The 16,885-nt window shown below is 50.7% G+C and overlaps 1 protein-coding gene across 2 annotated transcripts in view; it reads left to right on the top strand.

Annotated features, from left to right (window-relative positions):
• The window catches only part of CPNE5 (copine 5), a 96,034-nt gene that overhangs the window by 61,552 nt on the left and 17,597 nt on the right, over window positions 1–16,885 (top strand). For both annotated transcript variants that reach the window (XM_003789149.2, XM_023512854.1), the window contains 3 exons: window positions 1,085–1,189; window positions 10,064–10,105; window positions 12,822–12,897. In XM_003789149.2, coding sequence (XP_003789197.1) covers window positions 1,085–1,189; window positions 10,064–10,105; window positions 12,822–12,897 — 223 coding nt within the window. The remainder of the gene's footprint in view (window positions 1–1,084; window positions 1,190–10,063; window positions 10,106–12,821; window positions 12,898–16,885) is intronic.

Raw genomic sequence — 16,885 nt, 5'->3', positions numbered from 1 at the left:
GTTCATTTAAACAAAATTATTGAATATCTTTGTTCCAGGCACCAATCTAGGCACTAAGGATATGCCAGTGATTGAAAAAGGCAAAAATCCTTGCCATATGGAACTTACATTTTAGTGACTGATTATAAACAGAATAGATAAGGGAAAAAATAGGCTATGTCAGAATGTCAAATGATGCCAAATGAAAAGGTAAAGAAGAAGTATGGAAGGAGACTAGGAGCTGTGAGAGTCAGGGGTGCAGCGGGCTGTAAATTTGAGATATGCTAGTCAGGAGAGGTTTCATGGAGATGACATTTGATTGGATGGTAGTGAGGGGTAAATAGTGAAGTCCTAGAAATGAGGGAGGAATATTCTAGGCTTAGGGAATGGAGACACCTACAACTCATCCGCCAGTTTGACCTACAATTTCAGTAGTTCACAGACCCCTAAAGCACATCCACACACCCTTCCATGGATCTCAAATGAAGAATCTTTGGTAGAAGCTGACCCTCTGGGTTTACAGGTGAGGAAGTAGAGGCTTGCTCAAGGCCACACAGTGAGTTGGTGCTAGAGCAGGGGCTAGCATCTAGGTCTCCTTGACACTTCAGGACTTGTCCCTGCTGTGTAGGTGTCTGCCTAATGCAAGAGTCCTTTCTATAGCATCGCTCACAAATGGCTGTGTAGTTCCAGCCTGGCTGCTGCTAGTGATAGGCAGCTTGTCACCATTTTTTTTTTTTTTTTTGAGACAGAGCCTCAAGCTATTGCCTCACAGCTCACAGCAACCTCCAGCTCTTGGGCTTAGGCAATTCTCTTGCCTCAGCTTCCAGGGTAGCTGGGACTACAGGCACCTGCCACAATGCCCAGCTAGCTTTTTGGTTGTAGTTGTCATTGTTTGGCAGGCTGGGGCTGGATTCAAACCTGCCAGCTCTGGTGTATGTGGCTGATGCGTTAGCCGCTTGAGCTATAGGCTCCATCAGCTTGTCACCTTTTGAAGCCACAGTTTTCATTGCCTGGCAGCCAGAGATGTTAACCAGCTGGCTCCTCTGTTGACCTGAATTCTACCTTCCTTGGGTTCAGGACTCATAGCCTTTCTTTCTCTTCTCAGGTTCACCATTTGCCACAAGACCGAGGTCGTGAAGAACACCCTAAACCCGGTCTGGCAGACGTTCTCCATCCCTGTGAGAGCCCTCTGCAATGGAGATTATGATAGGTGAGATGAGAAAGCTATCTTTTTTTTCTTTCTGCATCTGTGCCCTTCCCAAGCAGGGGTGAGGGAGGCCCTGTTCATATCAACACCATCAGTATGAATGGGGCCTCCTGGAGCTAGGTAGCAGGTGCCCTGCGCAGAGTGGGTCTTGGTGAGCCTCCCCCTCCTCCCCTACTGCAGGGGGCAGTGTCTGCCTCTTCCCAGCCTCACGCCCTTCCCCTCCCCACCCTGTCCACCTCACTCCTCCCTGGCATCCCCATTGGTGGGAAACTCCCAAGGCTGAGGGGCGAGTAAGCCTGGGATTCTGGGAGACCTAGATGGGTGTGCTGGGACCTGGAGCTTAGCAGCTTGTCTTTTAATTATTCCCGATGAAGGGGCAGCTGGCAGCTGGTAGGGACAGGGGGTGGGGTGAGGGGGGTGGGTTCAGGCAGCAGAAGCAGCCAGTCCCCACCAGCCCCAACTCCTAGTCAGTGGCCTCTGGGGTGTCAGCACAGTAGGATACTCCCTGCCAGCCTAGTTGCCATAAGTGAGAGTGGAGGGCTGGGTGCAAAGAGCCTGTGGTGTTTTTTGTTTCGACATAGCCTACTCTGTTAGCTGTCATCATCAGATCATTAGAGTATAAACTGTTGAGTGTGACACCAGACACCTGGTTTCTCATTCTGACTTTGTGACTAAAAAGCACTATCATCCTGGGCAAGCTTTCACTTGGCTGACTCTTGGTTTCCTTATCTGTAAAATGGGAATTAAAACACCTGCCTGCCTCATAGGGCTGTTTTGATGCTCACGCAACGCAGCCTCCACGAGGAGGCTGTAGTACACATAAATCCCAGAGGCTGCCCTTGTTTACAAATGTTCACTGAGCCCTGCTGTGTGCCGGGAACTCAGCTCTATGCTGACCTATGCTGACGAGTCAGCAGGGAATAAACACCACGCGGTCTTCACCCTTCACCCAACCTTGTAGAGTTTACGTGCCAGTAGGGAAGGCAGATATTAATCCAATAATCACACAAAGAAACACATAATTACACATTGTGCGAGTGCTGAGAGAGAGTGGGGGTGCATCTGTGTTAAGTCACGAGAACCCCTCCCTGTTTCCTGGCAATTGCAGCAGCTCTGGTGAGTGAGCTGGCGGGGGGCTCACAGGAGCCTTCCTGAGGAAGCTGGGCCTGTGCTGGCTGCTCCAACAGGAACACTAGGGTCCCAGAACAGACACCCCACTCTGTCCCAGGAGCCTGCTCACATTGACAGGGAGATGAGTGTGTGGATAACCTCCAGTCACTCCTGTTCCCTCCAAGGAAACCCTCAGACTGCCAGTCTAAGACACAAGGTGGCCCTTTCTCTGCCTCTTGCCTGGGACAGAGAAGCTATAATCTGTTCCACAGGTGGTCATCATTGGTCACTACCCTGTGCTCAGCACTGTGCCTCTAACTGTGCAGCATTCAGGGCAATATGGTGCAATTTCATCTTCGGGGAGCTTGCAGTCTGACCCTAGAGAGCTCAGATGTGCACATGTATCCCAGACAGCTAAATGTTTGTGCAGAACAAGTCTGGGGACAAAAGTCCATTTTCCAGCCAAACCAGCCCCCTTTACACATTCAGCTGGTCTTGGGGCTTCTGAAGTGGGTGAAGGGAAGGAAGGACAGGCTGGTTGAGCAATAGGATCTAAAGGAGGTTGGGGGATGCTGAAAGGTCAGGTGCGTGGGAGGAATGGTTGGGATGGAGAGATTTGGAGAGGGCGTAAGAGGAAACAAAAGGTGGGGGGATGGGAGAGCATGGCAGTTAAAGTCTCACAAGTGGAAGGAATTAGGTATTCCTGGAACCACTGACCTGAGGTTCCAGGGGCCCAGTTGATCCCTCAAGATGCTGCATCTCTGGAGGGACTTCTTGGGCCTCAGAACCTAGCTTTGTCAGGGATGGTGGAAGGGGACATCAGGGCTCAGAGGCCTGTGGCCTACCAGAGGAGGTGGGTAGTCGGTGGGAGGGGTGCCGGTAGACGGGGAGTGTCTGAGAGGCTCCTCTCTGAGGCTGAGCCCAGCATCTTCTCCCTCTAGAATGCTGGCAGCCCAGGCCTCCTCCAGGGCTAGGAGCAGATCAACTGTGACATGACTGACAGCAGTATTAATTGAGGGGCCAGGCGTGTCATGCTGGCTTGGTGAGAGAGCAGGCCTGTCTCCTCCACCCCCAGCTCTAGTATAACCCCCACACCCAATAGCCACTCAGGAGCCTCCAGTATCAGGAGGCCTCCAGGGCAGGAGGGGGTGGGCCCTGTGCAGGAAAATGAGGCCACTGTCCCCCTTCTTTCCAGGCACCTCTGGGAGCCTCACAGAATATAGTCAATGTGATCCAGCAGCCCTGTCTTCCGCGCTGGCCAGGCACTGGGCACTGTGGGGACACTGTGGGAGCATATTGAGCTAGTAGGCCTTCCCTCCTTGGTTGTGCCCAGGCCAGTGTAGAGACAGACAGGTCATAATAGCAAAGGCTCCTATGGCACTTAGCCATGGGCCAGGCCGTGCTCTAAGTGCTTTATGTACCAGATCTAATTTAATCCTCCCAATCATCAGCTCCTTGGAAGGAGGTACTAATGCCATCTGAGGAAACTGAGGCCCAGAGAGAGTAAATAACTTGCCTAGTATCTTACTGCCAGCTGATGGTAGAACCAGGTCAGCCCTAGATTTTGTGTTCCTCACCCCTTTTCCCTGTTGCCAACCAGCCAAGACATGGCATGGCAGGGCTGTGGCTGGGTGCACTTGGGGAGCGCCTTGCCCAGGCATTGGGGCAGGTCTGCTTTGGAGTTAGAGGCGAGAAAGCCTCTTGGAGTTGGTTTTAGTCCTGAAAGCCTTAAAGGTCCTGGCTTTAACCCCAAATTATTCAGAGAAGAGAAGAGAGGGGAGCAGTAAGAAGGAAGACTCAAAGGCTTGGTATCTGCGTAGATGTGGGAGTGAAAGAGACAGAGAGATGATGGTTTAGAACTTGGGGGCATGACAAGGTGGTACCGTCAACAGAGATGGAAATGTGACCAGGAGCCAGAATCTTACAGATTCTTATATTCTGTAATTTTCTTTCATAGTCTATATGTTTTGGGGTACTGTGTTTGTTTGTTGTTTGGGGTGCTGTTGTTGGGAGGGGGAAGAAGAGATGAACATGGCTTTGGCCACATTGAGAGTGGGCTGTTGTGGGCCAGGCACAGCTAAAGCAAAAGAACATAGGTCTGGGAATCCCCGGGAGGGGGCCAGGCAGAGGGGTAGGTCAGAGATAAGAAAGAAGATGAGAAAGTAAAGAGACAGGAGAGGACCAAGGGGAGAAGTCCAACAGAAGTATCGGCTCCTGTTGTGAGAAGAGGTCCAGGGGATGAGAACCAGAGATCTGAGGAAGGGCAGTTTTGTAGGAATGATGGGTATAGAAACAAGTCAACCTTATTAAAATTACTGCGCATTCAGGTCATGGGCCAAGCTGTGTTCTAATTAGTTTAAATGCATCATCTAACTTTCTGAACTTCAATTTCGCAATAACCTTAAGGGGTGGCTACTAGTGCTGTGCCCATTTTATAGGTGGGGACATGGAGAAGCAGAGATTATATAACTTGCCAGAGCAAGGAGAAAGTACATTTCCTTCCCACAGAAGTTGTCACTGGGCTCTCCTTCTGGTCTGGGTCCCTCTGCCTTTGCTGTGTCCCCTGTCCATATAAAGCCAAACCTAGGTGACCCAGATGAACAGAGCTAGAGTTGGAGGAAGTGTCCTCAGGGTCAGAGCCTGTCCAATCCTCCAGGGGGGTAAAGTAGGGGTGATGACAAGAAACACTTCCACTGCCTTCCCAGAATTCACTCAACTTCTTGGACATTCTGTCCCTTTGAAACCAGGTTTGTCTGGCTTGGGATGTTGCCACTCACTCACACTTAATGTTGAATGAGTAGTTGTTTTTTTTTTTTTTTGAGACAGAGCATCAAGCTGTCACCCTGGGTAGAGTGCCGTGGCATTACAGCTCACAGCAACCTCCAACTCCTGGGCTTAAGCGATTCTCTTGCCTCAGCCTCCCAAGTAGCTGGGACTACAGGCGCCTGCCACAATGCCTGGCTATTTTTTTGGTCATTGTTGTTTGGCAGGCCTGGGCTAGGAGGGCTGGATTCGAACCCGCCAACTCAGGTGTATATGGCTAGCACCTTAGCCACTTGAGCCACAGGCGCCAAATGAGTACTCTACTCATTCGGGCTCTACTCCGAATGAGTAGATTTTAAGAGGGTGTTCAGTGTACAGAGTCCTCACCTGGAGAGAGGAGAGGATTCACCACAGCTTCACACTCTGGCACTCTGAATAACTGGCTTGCCTCTCCCTTGCATCCCACCGACACTGAGCACCCAGGAGGTCCAGGTGTTAGTGCCAGGTTTGCACATGCAGAAGCTGAGACTCTCAGGAGGAGAGTCGCTGCAGCCCAAGGTGTACAGCGCAGGCAGGGGTGCTAGGATTTTGCCCCCTGCATCCACTGTGCCAGGCTCACTGCCTGCCCCTGGAGAGGCCCTGACACTACTCTTCCTTCTTGAAGCCTCTCTGAGTGTTGAACTGACTCAGGCAGTTTAGGGCAAACCTCTTGGGGCCTGTTGCCTTTGGGACTTGTAGGCAGTTGAGAAATTTCCCTTTCCTTGCCTGGGGGCGGCTCATTAGGAGGAAGACCTTGCGGCTCTGGCTCAGAGGAGGCTAGAGAGGGAGCTGGGTGCAGTGCAGGAGGGCAGCCCGGGTCTTTGCCTGCTGAGGCTCACACAGACCTGGCTGTGTTGTTCTGGCCCTAAGTGTCCAGAGGCCCAGGACCCTGGCTCCTGGTGTCACCACTGATCAGCTGTGTGACTCAGGGAAAGCCACATGGTCTGGACCTCCTTTTATGATTTTTGTGGAACAGGGTCTTGTTATCTGCATAGCCCATTTCACAAGGTTTTTAGCAAATCTCAGCCAACCAACATATATTTATGCAGCACCTAATATATGCCAGGCATTGTTCTAGATGCTGAAGATAGAGCACCAAACAAACTGAAATGCCTGGCCTCACAGGGCTGCCATTTTCATGGTACATGGGAAGTGTCTGGGAGAGGGGAGTTTGGGAAAAGGAGTTGTTTTAGACAGGAATGAACAACATGTGCCAATACTGACCATGTGACTGATGAATGATAGAGAGGAGTAGAGTCTCTGAGTGTTAAGCCAGCTGTTCAGAGCACGCACTTAGTACCTGGAAGAGCGGGGCCTGCCACCCAGGGCTGCTCACCCCAGAGCCTGGGGTTTTCCCTGTCCACCTTGCTGTCTCCTACCTTACGGCCCCATGTTCTGAGCCTTTTCATGCCAAATAACATGTTTATTTTGTGTGCTGGAGAGGCTTATTTTGTTGTTCCATAACCATGAGCCCATTCTCTTAGGAGCTGTCCCCAGAGTCGTAGTCAGCCTGACATAAGCTTTTGTTGGGTCTGTACTAAGGGCTTGGGACCCAAGGCCTACAGCCCCCAAGTGCTGAGCTGGGGCAGCCCTGTCAGGGCTGATAACAGCAGAGCTGTAAATGGAGCAGTCAGCTGTGTTTGGCTTCTCCCCATTCCCTTCTCCATTCTCTGGGTACCATTTCTGCCCTAGGGCTGTAGGTTGTAGCTTCTAAGCTAATCTGACCCCCAGGTTGTAACTATCCCTGGAGTCTCAAAGCCAGGTGAGTTTGCAGAAGCCAGGTGGTCTCAACCTTGGCTTCAAGTTCAAATCCTCTGGGGAGCTTTTATCAATCCCAGGCTATACCCTGGACCAGTTGATTCTGAATCTCTGGGGTAAGGCATCAACATCAATATCTCAGGCTGGGCGTGGTAGCTCATGCCTGTAATCTCAGCATTTGGGAGGCCGAGGCAGATGGATTGCTTGAACTCACAGGTTCGAAACCAGCCTAAGCCAGAGCAAGCCCCCCGTCGCTAAAAACTAGCCAGATGTTGTGGTGGGTGCCTGTAGTCCCAGCTACTCGGGAGGATGAGGCAAGAGGATCGCTTAAGCCCAAGAGTTTGTGGTTGTTGTGAGCTAAGATGCCATGGCACTCTACCAAGGGCGACATAGTGAGACTCAAAAAAAAAAAAAAAAAAATCAGTATCTCTAAAGTTTGGAGGGAGGGGGTGTCCACATTTGAAAACTGATACTCCAGTCTAGAGAAGATCAGTGCTCTGGCTGTACATTAGAATCAGTCAGGGAACTTTTCAAAACTACCGTCCCAGGCTTGGTGCCTGTAGCTTAGTGGTTAGGATGCTGGCCACATACACTGGGGTTGGCAGGTTTGAACCGAGCCCAGGCCTGCTAAACAACAATGGCAACTGCAACAAAAAAATAGCCGGGTGTTGTGGCGGACACCTGTAGTCCCAGCTACTTGAGAGGCTAAGGCAAGAGAATCACTTAAGCCCAAGAGTTTAAGGTTGCTGTGAACTGTGACACCACAGCACTCTACCAAGGGCAACATAGTGAGACTCTGTCTCAAACAAACAAACAAATAGAAAACTACCCATGCTGGAGTCCTGACTGGATCAGTTAACTCAGGCCCTCTGGCTGTGGGTTTTAAAAAATCTCCCTAGTGCTTTTGTGGATATCTATGGCTGTTGTCATGACCTGGGTACTCCTACAGCCTCTGAGCATGTGGTTGTCATTGATTTAGTCACCAGAGGGGCTGGTGTTGGTGGTCATAGGAGAACTATCTCTTATTGTGGTCTTTGAAGGATCACTGCTGGGCTGGAGGGCTCTGGGGGAGATCTGAGAGGCAGGTAAGTAGGACAGAGATTTCACCTTTGTGGGATGGTGGGCCGAGACCTGGACTTGCAGTCAGGGATTTAGTCCTGTCTCATCAGATATGTCACTGTGGGCAAGTCACTGGAGGCCTTTAGGGCTCAGTTTCCCCAAATAAAAGTAAGGGGGTGGAGATCATCACTCTTGAACACATAGCACGGTCACTAGGGAATCTTTGAAAACAGATTCCTGCCCCAAAGGCCCTGCCCTAGAGCAAAGAGAACTGGTCCTGGGAGTGTCTGAAAGGCCTCCTGGGGATTCTGCCATCCAGCCTGGCTTAGCAGCCATGGAGCTCACCTCCAGGAATTGGGACTTGCTGAGCACAGATACTCAAGTGTTCCCTGATATAAGAAAATTTCTTAAGAAAAACTATCTGAGCAGAACCAACTGATAAGGAGAAGGTGTTTTTTGTAGATACCTTCCCATGCAGCAGGCAGGTTTTTTTGTTTGTTTGTTTTTGTTTTTAGAGACAGAGTCTCACTTTATTGCCCGGGGTAGAGTGCCATGGTGTCGTCATAGCTCACAGCAACCTCCAGCTCTTGGGCTTAGGAGATTCTCTTGCCTCAGCCTCCCAAGTAGCTGGAACTACAGGTGCCTGCCACAATGCCTGGCTATTTTTTGTTGCAGTTTGCCTGGGGCCGGGTTTGAACCCGCCACCCTTGGTATATGGGGCTGGCGCCCTACTCACTGAGCCACAGGTACCGCCCGTGACAGGCAGGTTTTACAGACTGGTCTTCATAGCTGTTCTGCAAGGTCATTATTATCCCTAAATGGTGGTTTGTAGTTTGGGGAGCTTCAGTGACATCCCCAGGTCCCACAGCTGGAGCCAAGTGCCTGCCGCCCAGCTCCGCATCCCAGCCTCTTCCCACTCCTTCCAGTTTACCAGGCCACCTTCAGGGGTTTAGGTTTTTTCTTTTCACAATAATTCACCTTAAAGAGACATAGTTTTTTGTTTTTCACAAGAATTTAAAAGGTTTCCTTTAAATGGTGGGCCGCTATGCCTGCCCCATTTTACAAGAGTCGTAGTTTGCAAAAATCCAGTCTGGAGACAGACTACCAAGCATCCTTCATTCCACAACAGTTTCTCCCCTGCTGCCCCTCCTGTCCTGAGGAGGCTGATCTAAAGGGAGACAGCGCCTCCTTCTGGGGGACACAGACCCTAAAGACCCACTCCTTGCAGACCTGAGATGGGCCATGGGCAAGAAGATTGGATGTTAATAGAAGACAGGTCCAAGCAGCTGCCTCTCTGCACCCCATTTAGAACTGAGAGCTGAGACCTCGGCTCCACAGGCCTCTCTCGCCTCCACTGCCCCTGACATGTCTGTGGGACCCTGACAGCTCCCCTGTCCCTGGGCATCCCCTGAGGACCAAGCAGCTGGCACCAAGGGTTAACTGCAACCCTCCACCTTCCTCCTCCTAGTTCTGGTCCGCTAGCCTGTTACCATGGGAACGTGGCTAAAAATAAAATGGGCTCTCAAAGCCCAGCCCCATGCATAGGAGTCAAAACAAACTAATTAAAGCAGCCAGGCTAAAATGTGAAGATAATTACACCCTCACTCAGGAGCCAGTCGTGGGGATGAAAAACCTCAGCAGGCAGTCCCCGAGCCAGGACCCCTGGGCCCATCCTTGACATGCAGGGCTGGCTCCCTCACTCCAGCCCCTGGGACCCAGGGTCCCAACACACAGTCTTGTTAACCCCCTCCCCAGAAGAAGGGGGCCTGAGATCTGAGGAGCATCACACTCCCACTCGCATGGCTCCATCCCTGGAAAGTCCACAGTGTGGGTTCATGCTGGGGCTTATGCCCTATCTGAGGTGGCCAAGAGGGTGGGGTGACATGAAGTCTGAAGCTGTTTTTTTCCACATCCTCCTTGAAATTCCAGGAAGTCCCTATGTAGCTCTGGATGGCTGCCTCTGTTCCTAAGGCCTTTGCTAAAGATAGTTCCACTGTTTCTCTGGCTGCTACCTCCCCACCCAGGACCCTGGAGCCTGGAAGGTGTCCTTGCATCCTCTTCTTGTCCAGGAGCAAAAGGAGGGCTCCATCCTTAGGCTGGGTGGGAGTGGGGTCAGGCCCATCCCACTCAGGGCCCTTTGTCTTACAGGACCATCAAAGTGGAGGTGTATGACTGGGATCGAGATGGCAGGTAAGTGTCCAGGAGGGCAAGAGGTGAGGTGAGTGGGGATGGGACAGCTGCTGGGAAGGGGGCTGAACTCTGCCCTCACATGGAAAAAGCTGTGTCTGGGCCGCCACCCATGGCAGCTGTGGGGGTGAGGGAGCCTGGTTTCCTGCTGCAGTGGCTCATCCCCATGCAGCTCCACTGAGGCACCAGAGGACCTCTGTCCTGCAGAATATGATGTGAGAGGGATAAGAGGCCTCTTTTCCTCCCAAATAGCTGCCCAGTGGCCAGCCAGGGCCTGCAACCTCACCGTTTGGGTAGAATTTAGGATTTTCCGAGGTATGCAAGTTCTAGGACTCACATGCTAGTCACCTCCTAAGCACACGTGGACATGTTCTGTGTGAGGCCTTGGGCTACGCATTGTGGGGCAACTGAGGTACAGAAGATGAAACTCCCCAAAATCTAGTGGGGAGACTGGTAGTGCACATATAGCTCTCAGCTCATCGAAGGAGCTGTTTGCAGAGTCTGGACTGGAGGAATGGGCTGTGGGGAGGGTGAGCTTTCAGGTGTATGAACAGACGCAGGCACCATGGACAGTGCCTGAGTGAGGCTGTGTAGGGCTAGTGCCGGTGGCTCCATCTAGGGTCTTTAGGGGGCCAGAGTTGTCCCCTTTTGTAGATCTCAGTGCCCCCTAGGAGCCAGTGCTGCTGAGAATTCACAGATAAGGACAAGAGCAGGTTGCTCAACGCTTTACTCCAAAACCCTCACTGGCTCCTACTTGTCCATTGAGCCAAATCCAGGTATGTCACCCTGACTTTATGACCTCTCTGTACCAAGGAGCGATTTAGGCGAACTGCAAAATCTCCTGATCTCCATTGGCACCCCCCATATCTGTGACAGTGTGTGGAGGGATACTCTCTCATCTTATGTAAAATACTGTGTACATACGGCTTGAATTGAGGCCCAAGCCCCCTTTCGAGGAACTCACGCTCTCCTGAGAAACCCCCATGCCAGCACCACCTTCATAACTCCCTCTTCCTCTCCTCACCTCTTCATGTTTCCACCCATGATTCACCTCATCTTACTCTGGTGCGTCCATACTTCTGAAATATTCTCCTCATAAATGGCAACTGGAGACAGCCACCAGGTGCCACTGGGTCCCACCATCATGTTGCTCATAGTCAGAAGCTGAAAGCTGTAAAATGCATCAAAATACATGTGGGCTCACTATTTTGAGAGCATCACTCTTCCGCTATACACCCCAGGCCATCGTATTAAGCACGCCCTCTCACAGGGATAGTGAGGGTAAAAGGGAGTTGACCATGGGGTCATGGGACCCCTGCTTTGTGCAAGGTTTTACAGTACTCAACATAAACACACTCTGGAAGGTGTGGGCACTGCAGAAAACACTCCCAGCTGCCCAGCTGGACATAGCGCTAATTGTCTTGTTAAAAAATGTTTATTGGGCTCGGAGCCTGTGGCTCAAGCAGCTTAGGCGCCAGCCACATACACCTGAGCTGGCAGATTCAAATCTAGCCCGGGCCGCCAAACAACAATGACAGCTGTAGCCAAATTATAGCCAGGCATTGTGGCAGGTTCCTGTAGTCCCAGCTACTAGGGAGGCAGAGGCAGGAGAATCACTTGAGCCCAGGAGTTGGAGGTTGCTATGAGCTGTGATGCCACAGCACTCTACCCACGGTGACAGCTTGAGGCTCTGTCTCAAAAAAAAAAAAAAAAATGTTTATTGGGCCTCGGAGGCTGAGGCAAGAGAATCGCTTAAGCCCAAGAGCTTGAGGTTGCTGTGTGCTATGACGCTACGGCACTCTACCAAGGGTGACATAGACTCTGTCTCCAAAAAAAAAAAAAGTTTATTGGAGAAGAGTTTAATGAATGTCACTTGAATTTAATAATTGTTGGATTTTATCATATTTACTTTATGTTTTATGCTAATGTAGTTTAAAGTAAATTATAGACTAAGTGCAGTGGCTCACACCTTAATCCCAGCACTTTGGGAGGCTAAGGTAGAAAGATCATTTGAGGCCAGGAGTTCAAGAACGTCCTGGGCAACTTACAGAGACCCAACCTCTACTCTACAAAGAAATTATTTAAAAATTATCCAGGTGTCATGATGTGCCTCTATAGTCACAGCTCCTCGGGAGGCTGAGGCAGGGGAATTGCTTGAGCCCAAAAGTTCAAGGTTATAGTGAACTATGATCGCACTCCTGTACGCTATCCACCCTGAACAACAGAGTGAGATCCTGTCTCTAAAAAACAAATTAAAAAGTAAATTATAGACATCATAATGGATCCTGTCTCTAAAAAATAAATTAAAAAGTAAATTATAGACATCATGGCATTCACCTCTAAATATTTCACTGGGAATGTCTAAAAACTAAGAACATTTTCCCCATAACTACAAATGCCATTATCACACGTGACACACTGAACATAGGTCTCAAACACCACCCAATATTCATTTCCCCAATTATCCCCCAAATATCCTTTATTACTGGTTTGTTCAAACAAGAATCCAAATGGAAGTGGGTCCTGTTCCTCCCAGGCCCTGCTCTTTGCTAGATGGCTGTGAGGTTTAGTTTATCGCTCCCCGCTGACACTGTGCTATCTTCCCAGGGACCAGCTTCTTTGCTGGTATATGCTCCTGGAGTCCCACACAGAATTGGGAGCCAGGGGAAGGGATGTGTGGGAGGTGAGGCTGGGGCTCAGCAGCAGTCTTTCCTTGCAGCCATGACTTCATCGGGGAGTTCACCACCAGCTATCGGGAGCTGGCCCGTGGGCAGAGCCAATTTAACATCTACGAGGTGAGGCGTGAAGTCTGGGGCTTGCACTGATGATAAATGGCTCCCAGTCACTGAGGACTATAGTGAGCCACGTGCTAGGCTGGGGGCTTTGCATGTTTTCCTCTCAGGTGGGTGTTACCGTCCCATTCTACAGTTACAAAGATTGAGTCTCAGAGAAGTGTGAGAATTTTCCCCAAACCACATAGTTCAGTAAAGGGAAGAATCAAGAGGCAGACAACCGGACTTGTCAGATTCCCAGTTGCCATGTTACAGTGTCCCCCTAAAGAGCACTTCTGACATGGGGAGGGTGACAGGAGTGGGGGTGCAGTAGAAGATGGGGGGGCAGTATGAGAAGGTTCTGGGCTTCAGATCTGAGGTCTTCAGCTCAAGGTGGCTCTCTGCTTTTAGTCAGAACAGGTTCAGGGCCTCCCAAGTATCTTTTCCAGAAAGAGTGAGTGGACAACAGGAGTTGGGATTCCTTCCTTGATCTGGCCCTGGAGTGGGAGAGCCTTGGACAAGGCACCTGAGATAATAGCATTTGCCCTCAAAGGACAGTGCTCTCCCCCTGCACTGCCCTGCCCACCTTCACAGTCTAGCTCAGGTCTTGCTCCCCCAAGTGGCCTTCCCAGCCCCTCTGATGTCCTGTGCTTTCTCTCTTCTCTGAACCCTCATGGACATCATGGTACATGACAAAACCTACTTAATGGCAGATCCTCCTAACCCTAATAACTGCTTGGGTTCTTATCCTGACTCTAACACTTACTAGCTATGTGATCTCGGCTAGGTCCCTAAACTACCCTGTACCATGCAAACTGGGAATTAAATAAGTTAATGGAACAGTGTGTAGCCCAGAGGTCAGCACTGTCTTCTGTTGTCATCTGCTGAGCGTCAGTGTGCCAGGAGACGCACATTTCATACCCATCCTACCGTACTGGAGCCATCCTCATGCCAGCAGCCACTCAGCTGGTCAAGTCAGGTAAAGAGTTGGCTTTGGGTCCCATCACTGGATCCAAATCCCTTGAAACTTCCACCCCCCTGCTCTGTATCGCTGCTCCAAGTGAGCAGGTCTTATGTTCCACCTAGACATCCCAAGGACAGGCAAAATGACAGCCCTTTCTGTTACCTCCCTTCACTGGCCAGGCCTGATGGGGACACAGTAGGTGCCTTTTGTACATCACATGCTGAATTAAATTGAATGTGGCTATTGTGAAGATGGAGTGTGGATGAATTTCTTTGAAAGGGCTCTGATACAGTAAATTGCTTTGTTTTCTGCATCTATAAAGAGAGGGACTGTCTTTCCCTCCCAACCTAGGCAGAGAGAAGCAGATGTCACCTTTCTCTGGCCTCCTTTGAAGAGATTTTTAGGGAAGTGAAGGGAAGAGATCAAATCTCTTGGACTAAAAGCAGAAAATGTTGGATCGACTTGTTTTCTCAATTATTGATCTCTGCTTTTTTACAATCAGTAAGAGAAGCTGCCATCTGCGGAGGCAGGAGCACCATTTTCATAGGCCATCAGGTGGCAAAGGAGTTCAACTCTGCCAGTCCCATTGGAGACTGCTTTGCGCTCAGGAAGGCCTTGCCTGTACAGGGAACAGGCTTTGTTTGGCTGGTAAAGACCCATGCCTCGGGCCCTGGCATTGCCAGACTCCAGAGTGTCAGACTCCTATGTCCAGTTGTCTGCTGGTCCTTTGGACTCAGCCTTCCAAAACTGAATGCTCCTGGATAGCTGGTTCCATCTCCTGTGATCCCATCCCAAGGGCCAAGGCTACCTCGGGAGTCATCCTTAACATCTCCCACCCCATGTTCCACATCTGGTCCACAAGCAAATGTGCCCTTCTGCTACCTACATTTTCCAGCATCTGTTCCCTTCATCTCAGTCTACCACCATCATCATCTGTCCTGCATGGGGTTTTGCAATAGCCTCTTCATGGCCTCCCGCCTCCTTCTATCCTCCTTATGGTAACCAGGGTGCTCCACCAAAATTGTAATCTGGCCACATTGCCCCCCTGCTTGACGCTTGTCTGCAGCATCCCATCCACTATCTCAGCCTGGTTCACACAGGGGAGGTGGGAGGAGATGCCAAGAGATGTTCCCACCCCAGCTGAGATCCGCTGACCTACAGGGAAAAGTCTAAGCTGCTGTATAAGGGATACTGTGCCTCTGCCAGCCACCTGCACTCTGTGTCTGTAAGTAGAGACATGCATCACATCAGACAACTTTGGAGGCCCCTGAGGGCTGGCCCCTGCCCTTCCCTCTGCTCATCTCCCACTGTCAGCTCCATCCTGCCATCTGAGGCCTTTGAACATCCCTGCTATCTCAGGGAGGTTGGCTAGGACCTGCTGGCCCTTGGAGACTCCCTGTGGAGGTCTGTCCTCCAGGACACTGTCTCTACCTGCACACCCACCCCACCCTACTGTCTGCAGTGGAGATCTCTCTTTGGTCCCTCTGTGGTCCCTTGTGGCTATTACCTACTTTGATACTAAAAAGACTGTGGGGTCTTCCAGAGTGGGGTGGTGTCTTAGTCACTAATGTGTCCCCAAAGCCAGCACAGTTCTGAGGCCCTGAGAGCCCCTGGGTACCCCCATGCATGGGAGAGTAGACCCCAGACCTGCCCTGGGGGCCCTAGGAGGCATCAGGAGAGACAGGTTATCAGTTTGAGACTTAGTAGATAGGGGAGGTTCCTGGGCTGGCCCCTAGGTGGTGCCTGTCCCCTGTGTGGAACTTCACAGTCGCCAAGGGTGGAGCAGCTGGTCCCTGGGGGGTGGGGGGTGTGTTGGGAACACATGAAACCACAGGGCAACAGGGCACTTCTCAGTGCCCACTTTATACAAAGATCTGAGAACAGAGACAGTTATATTAGAGAGTGGAAACGTGGAAGACAGGCCACTTTAAAGATAACATGGAAGGCTTCAAAGAGATATGCTCGTGGCCAGGTCTTTGGGCTACACCTAGAGACGCAGAAGTCCAAGTTCATTCTCCTCAGCTGGGAGGGCCACTTTGGAGTAAGGGTTTGAGATGTGTGTGTTTCAGTCTAATAGCTCATGGGACAAATTGGGGAAAGGAGGCACAGTGCAGCATTGGCTGAGATTTTGCCCTCATCTCCACAGCGTACTTAATGCATTGTTTTCCCTGAGAACCTCATGGGGGGGTGGCCCCCGATACTAAAGAGGCCCTCTGAGGTGGTTCTGGCTGTCTGTCACCCAGTTTCGACCTGGCAGTGTGCAACCCTCCCACCTGAACTTCCTGCCTATGTCCCCAGTCCAACTCCTCCTTCCTTCTGTGTTTGCCTGGTCACCACAACCCCTCGCTCTCTGGTTCCTCTACAGCCACTCCCAGGGCCCAAGATGTGTGGTCACTTCTTGACAGTGCTCTTCTTGCCGCAGCTCAGCACCTGTCCCACACCCTCCAGGTCCTCATACCTCTCATCTAGACCAGTTAAGGCAATAATAGTAGTCGCAGTCATAAAAAAAGTAACAGATTGGCCCAGCCCCTGTAGCTCAGTGGCTGGGGCCCCAGCCACATACACCGGAGTTGGCAGGTTTGAACCCAGCCCAGGCCTGTCAAACAACTACAACTACAACCAAAAAATAGCTGGGCATTGTGGTGGGCACCTGTAGTCCCAGCTACTTGAGAGGCTGAGGCAAGAGAATTGCTTAAGCTCAAGAGTTAGAGGTTGCTATGAGCTGTGACACCATGGCACTCTACTGAGGGTGACATAGACTCTGTTTCAAAAATAAAAAAGTAACTGACACTTATATAGTACTTAGTACATTCCGTAGCTTTATTTATATTACCTATTTAATCCCCATGGCGTTCTTTGAGGCATACATTTTTATTCCCATTTTACAGATGAAAAAACTGAGGCATACTGAGGTTAAGTATTTTGCCTAAAGTCACACAGCTAATAGATGGCAGAACCAAGAAATCATTCCCTAGATATCCCTGCCCCTCCTCTCATACTCACCTCCACCAAGTCCTAGCATCCTAGAACCTGCAGTAATCATGTCCC

The sequence above is a fragment of the Otolemur garnettii genome, unplaced genomic scaffold, assembly GCF_000181295.1.
Source record: "Otolemur garnettii isolate 467f Iridium unplaced genomic scaffold, OtoGar3 scaffold00031, whole genome shotgun sequence".
Taxonomy (NCBI): Eukaryota; Metazoa; Chordata; class Mammalia; order Primates; family Galagidae; genus Otolemur; species Otolemur garnettii.
Note: the sequence above shows the minus strand (reverse complement) of the source record. Positions and strands in the feature narration are given on the sequence as shown.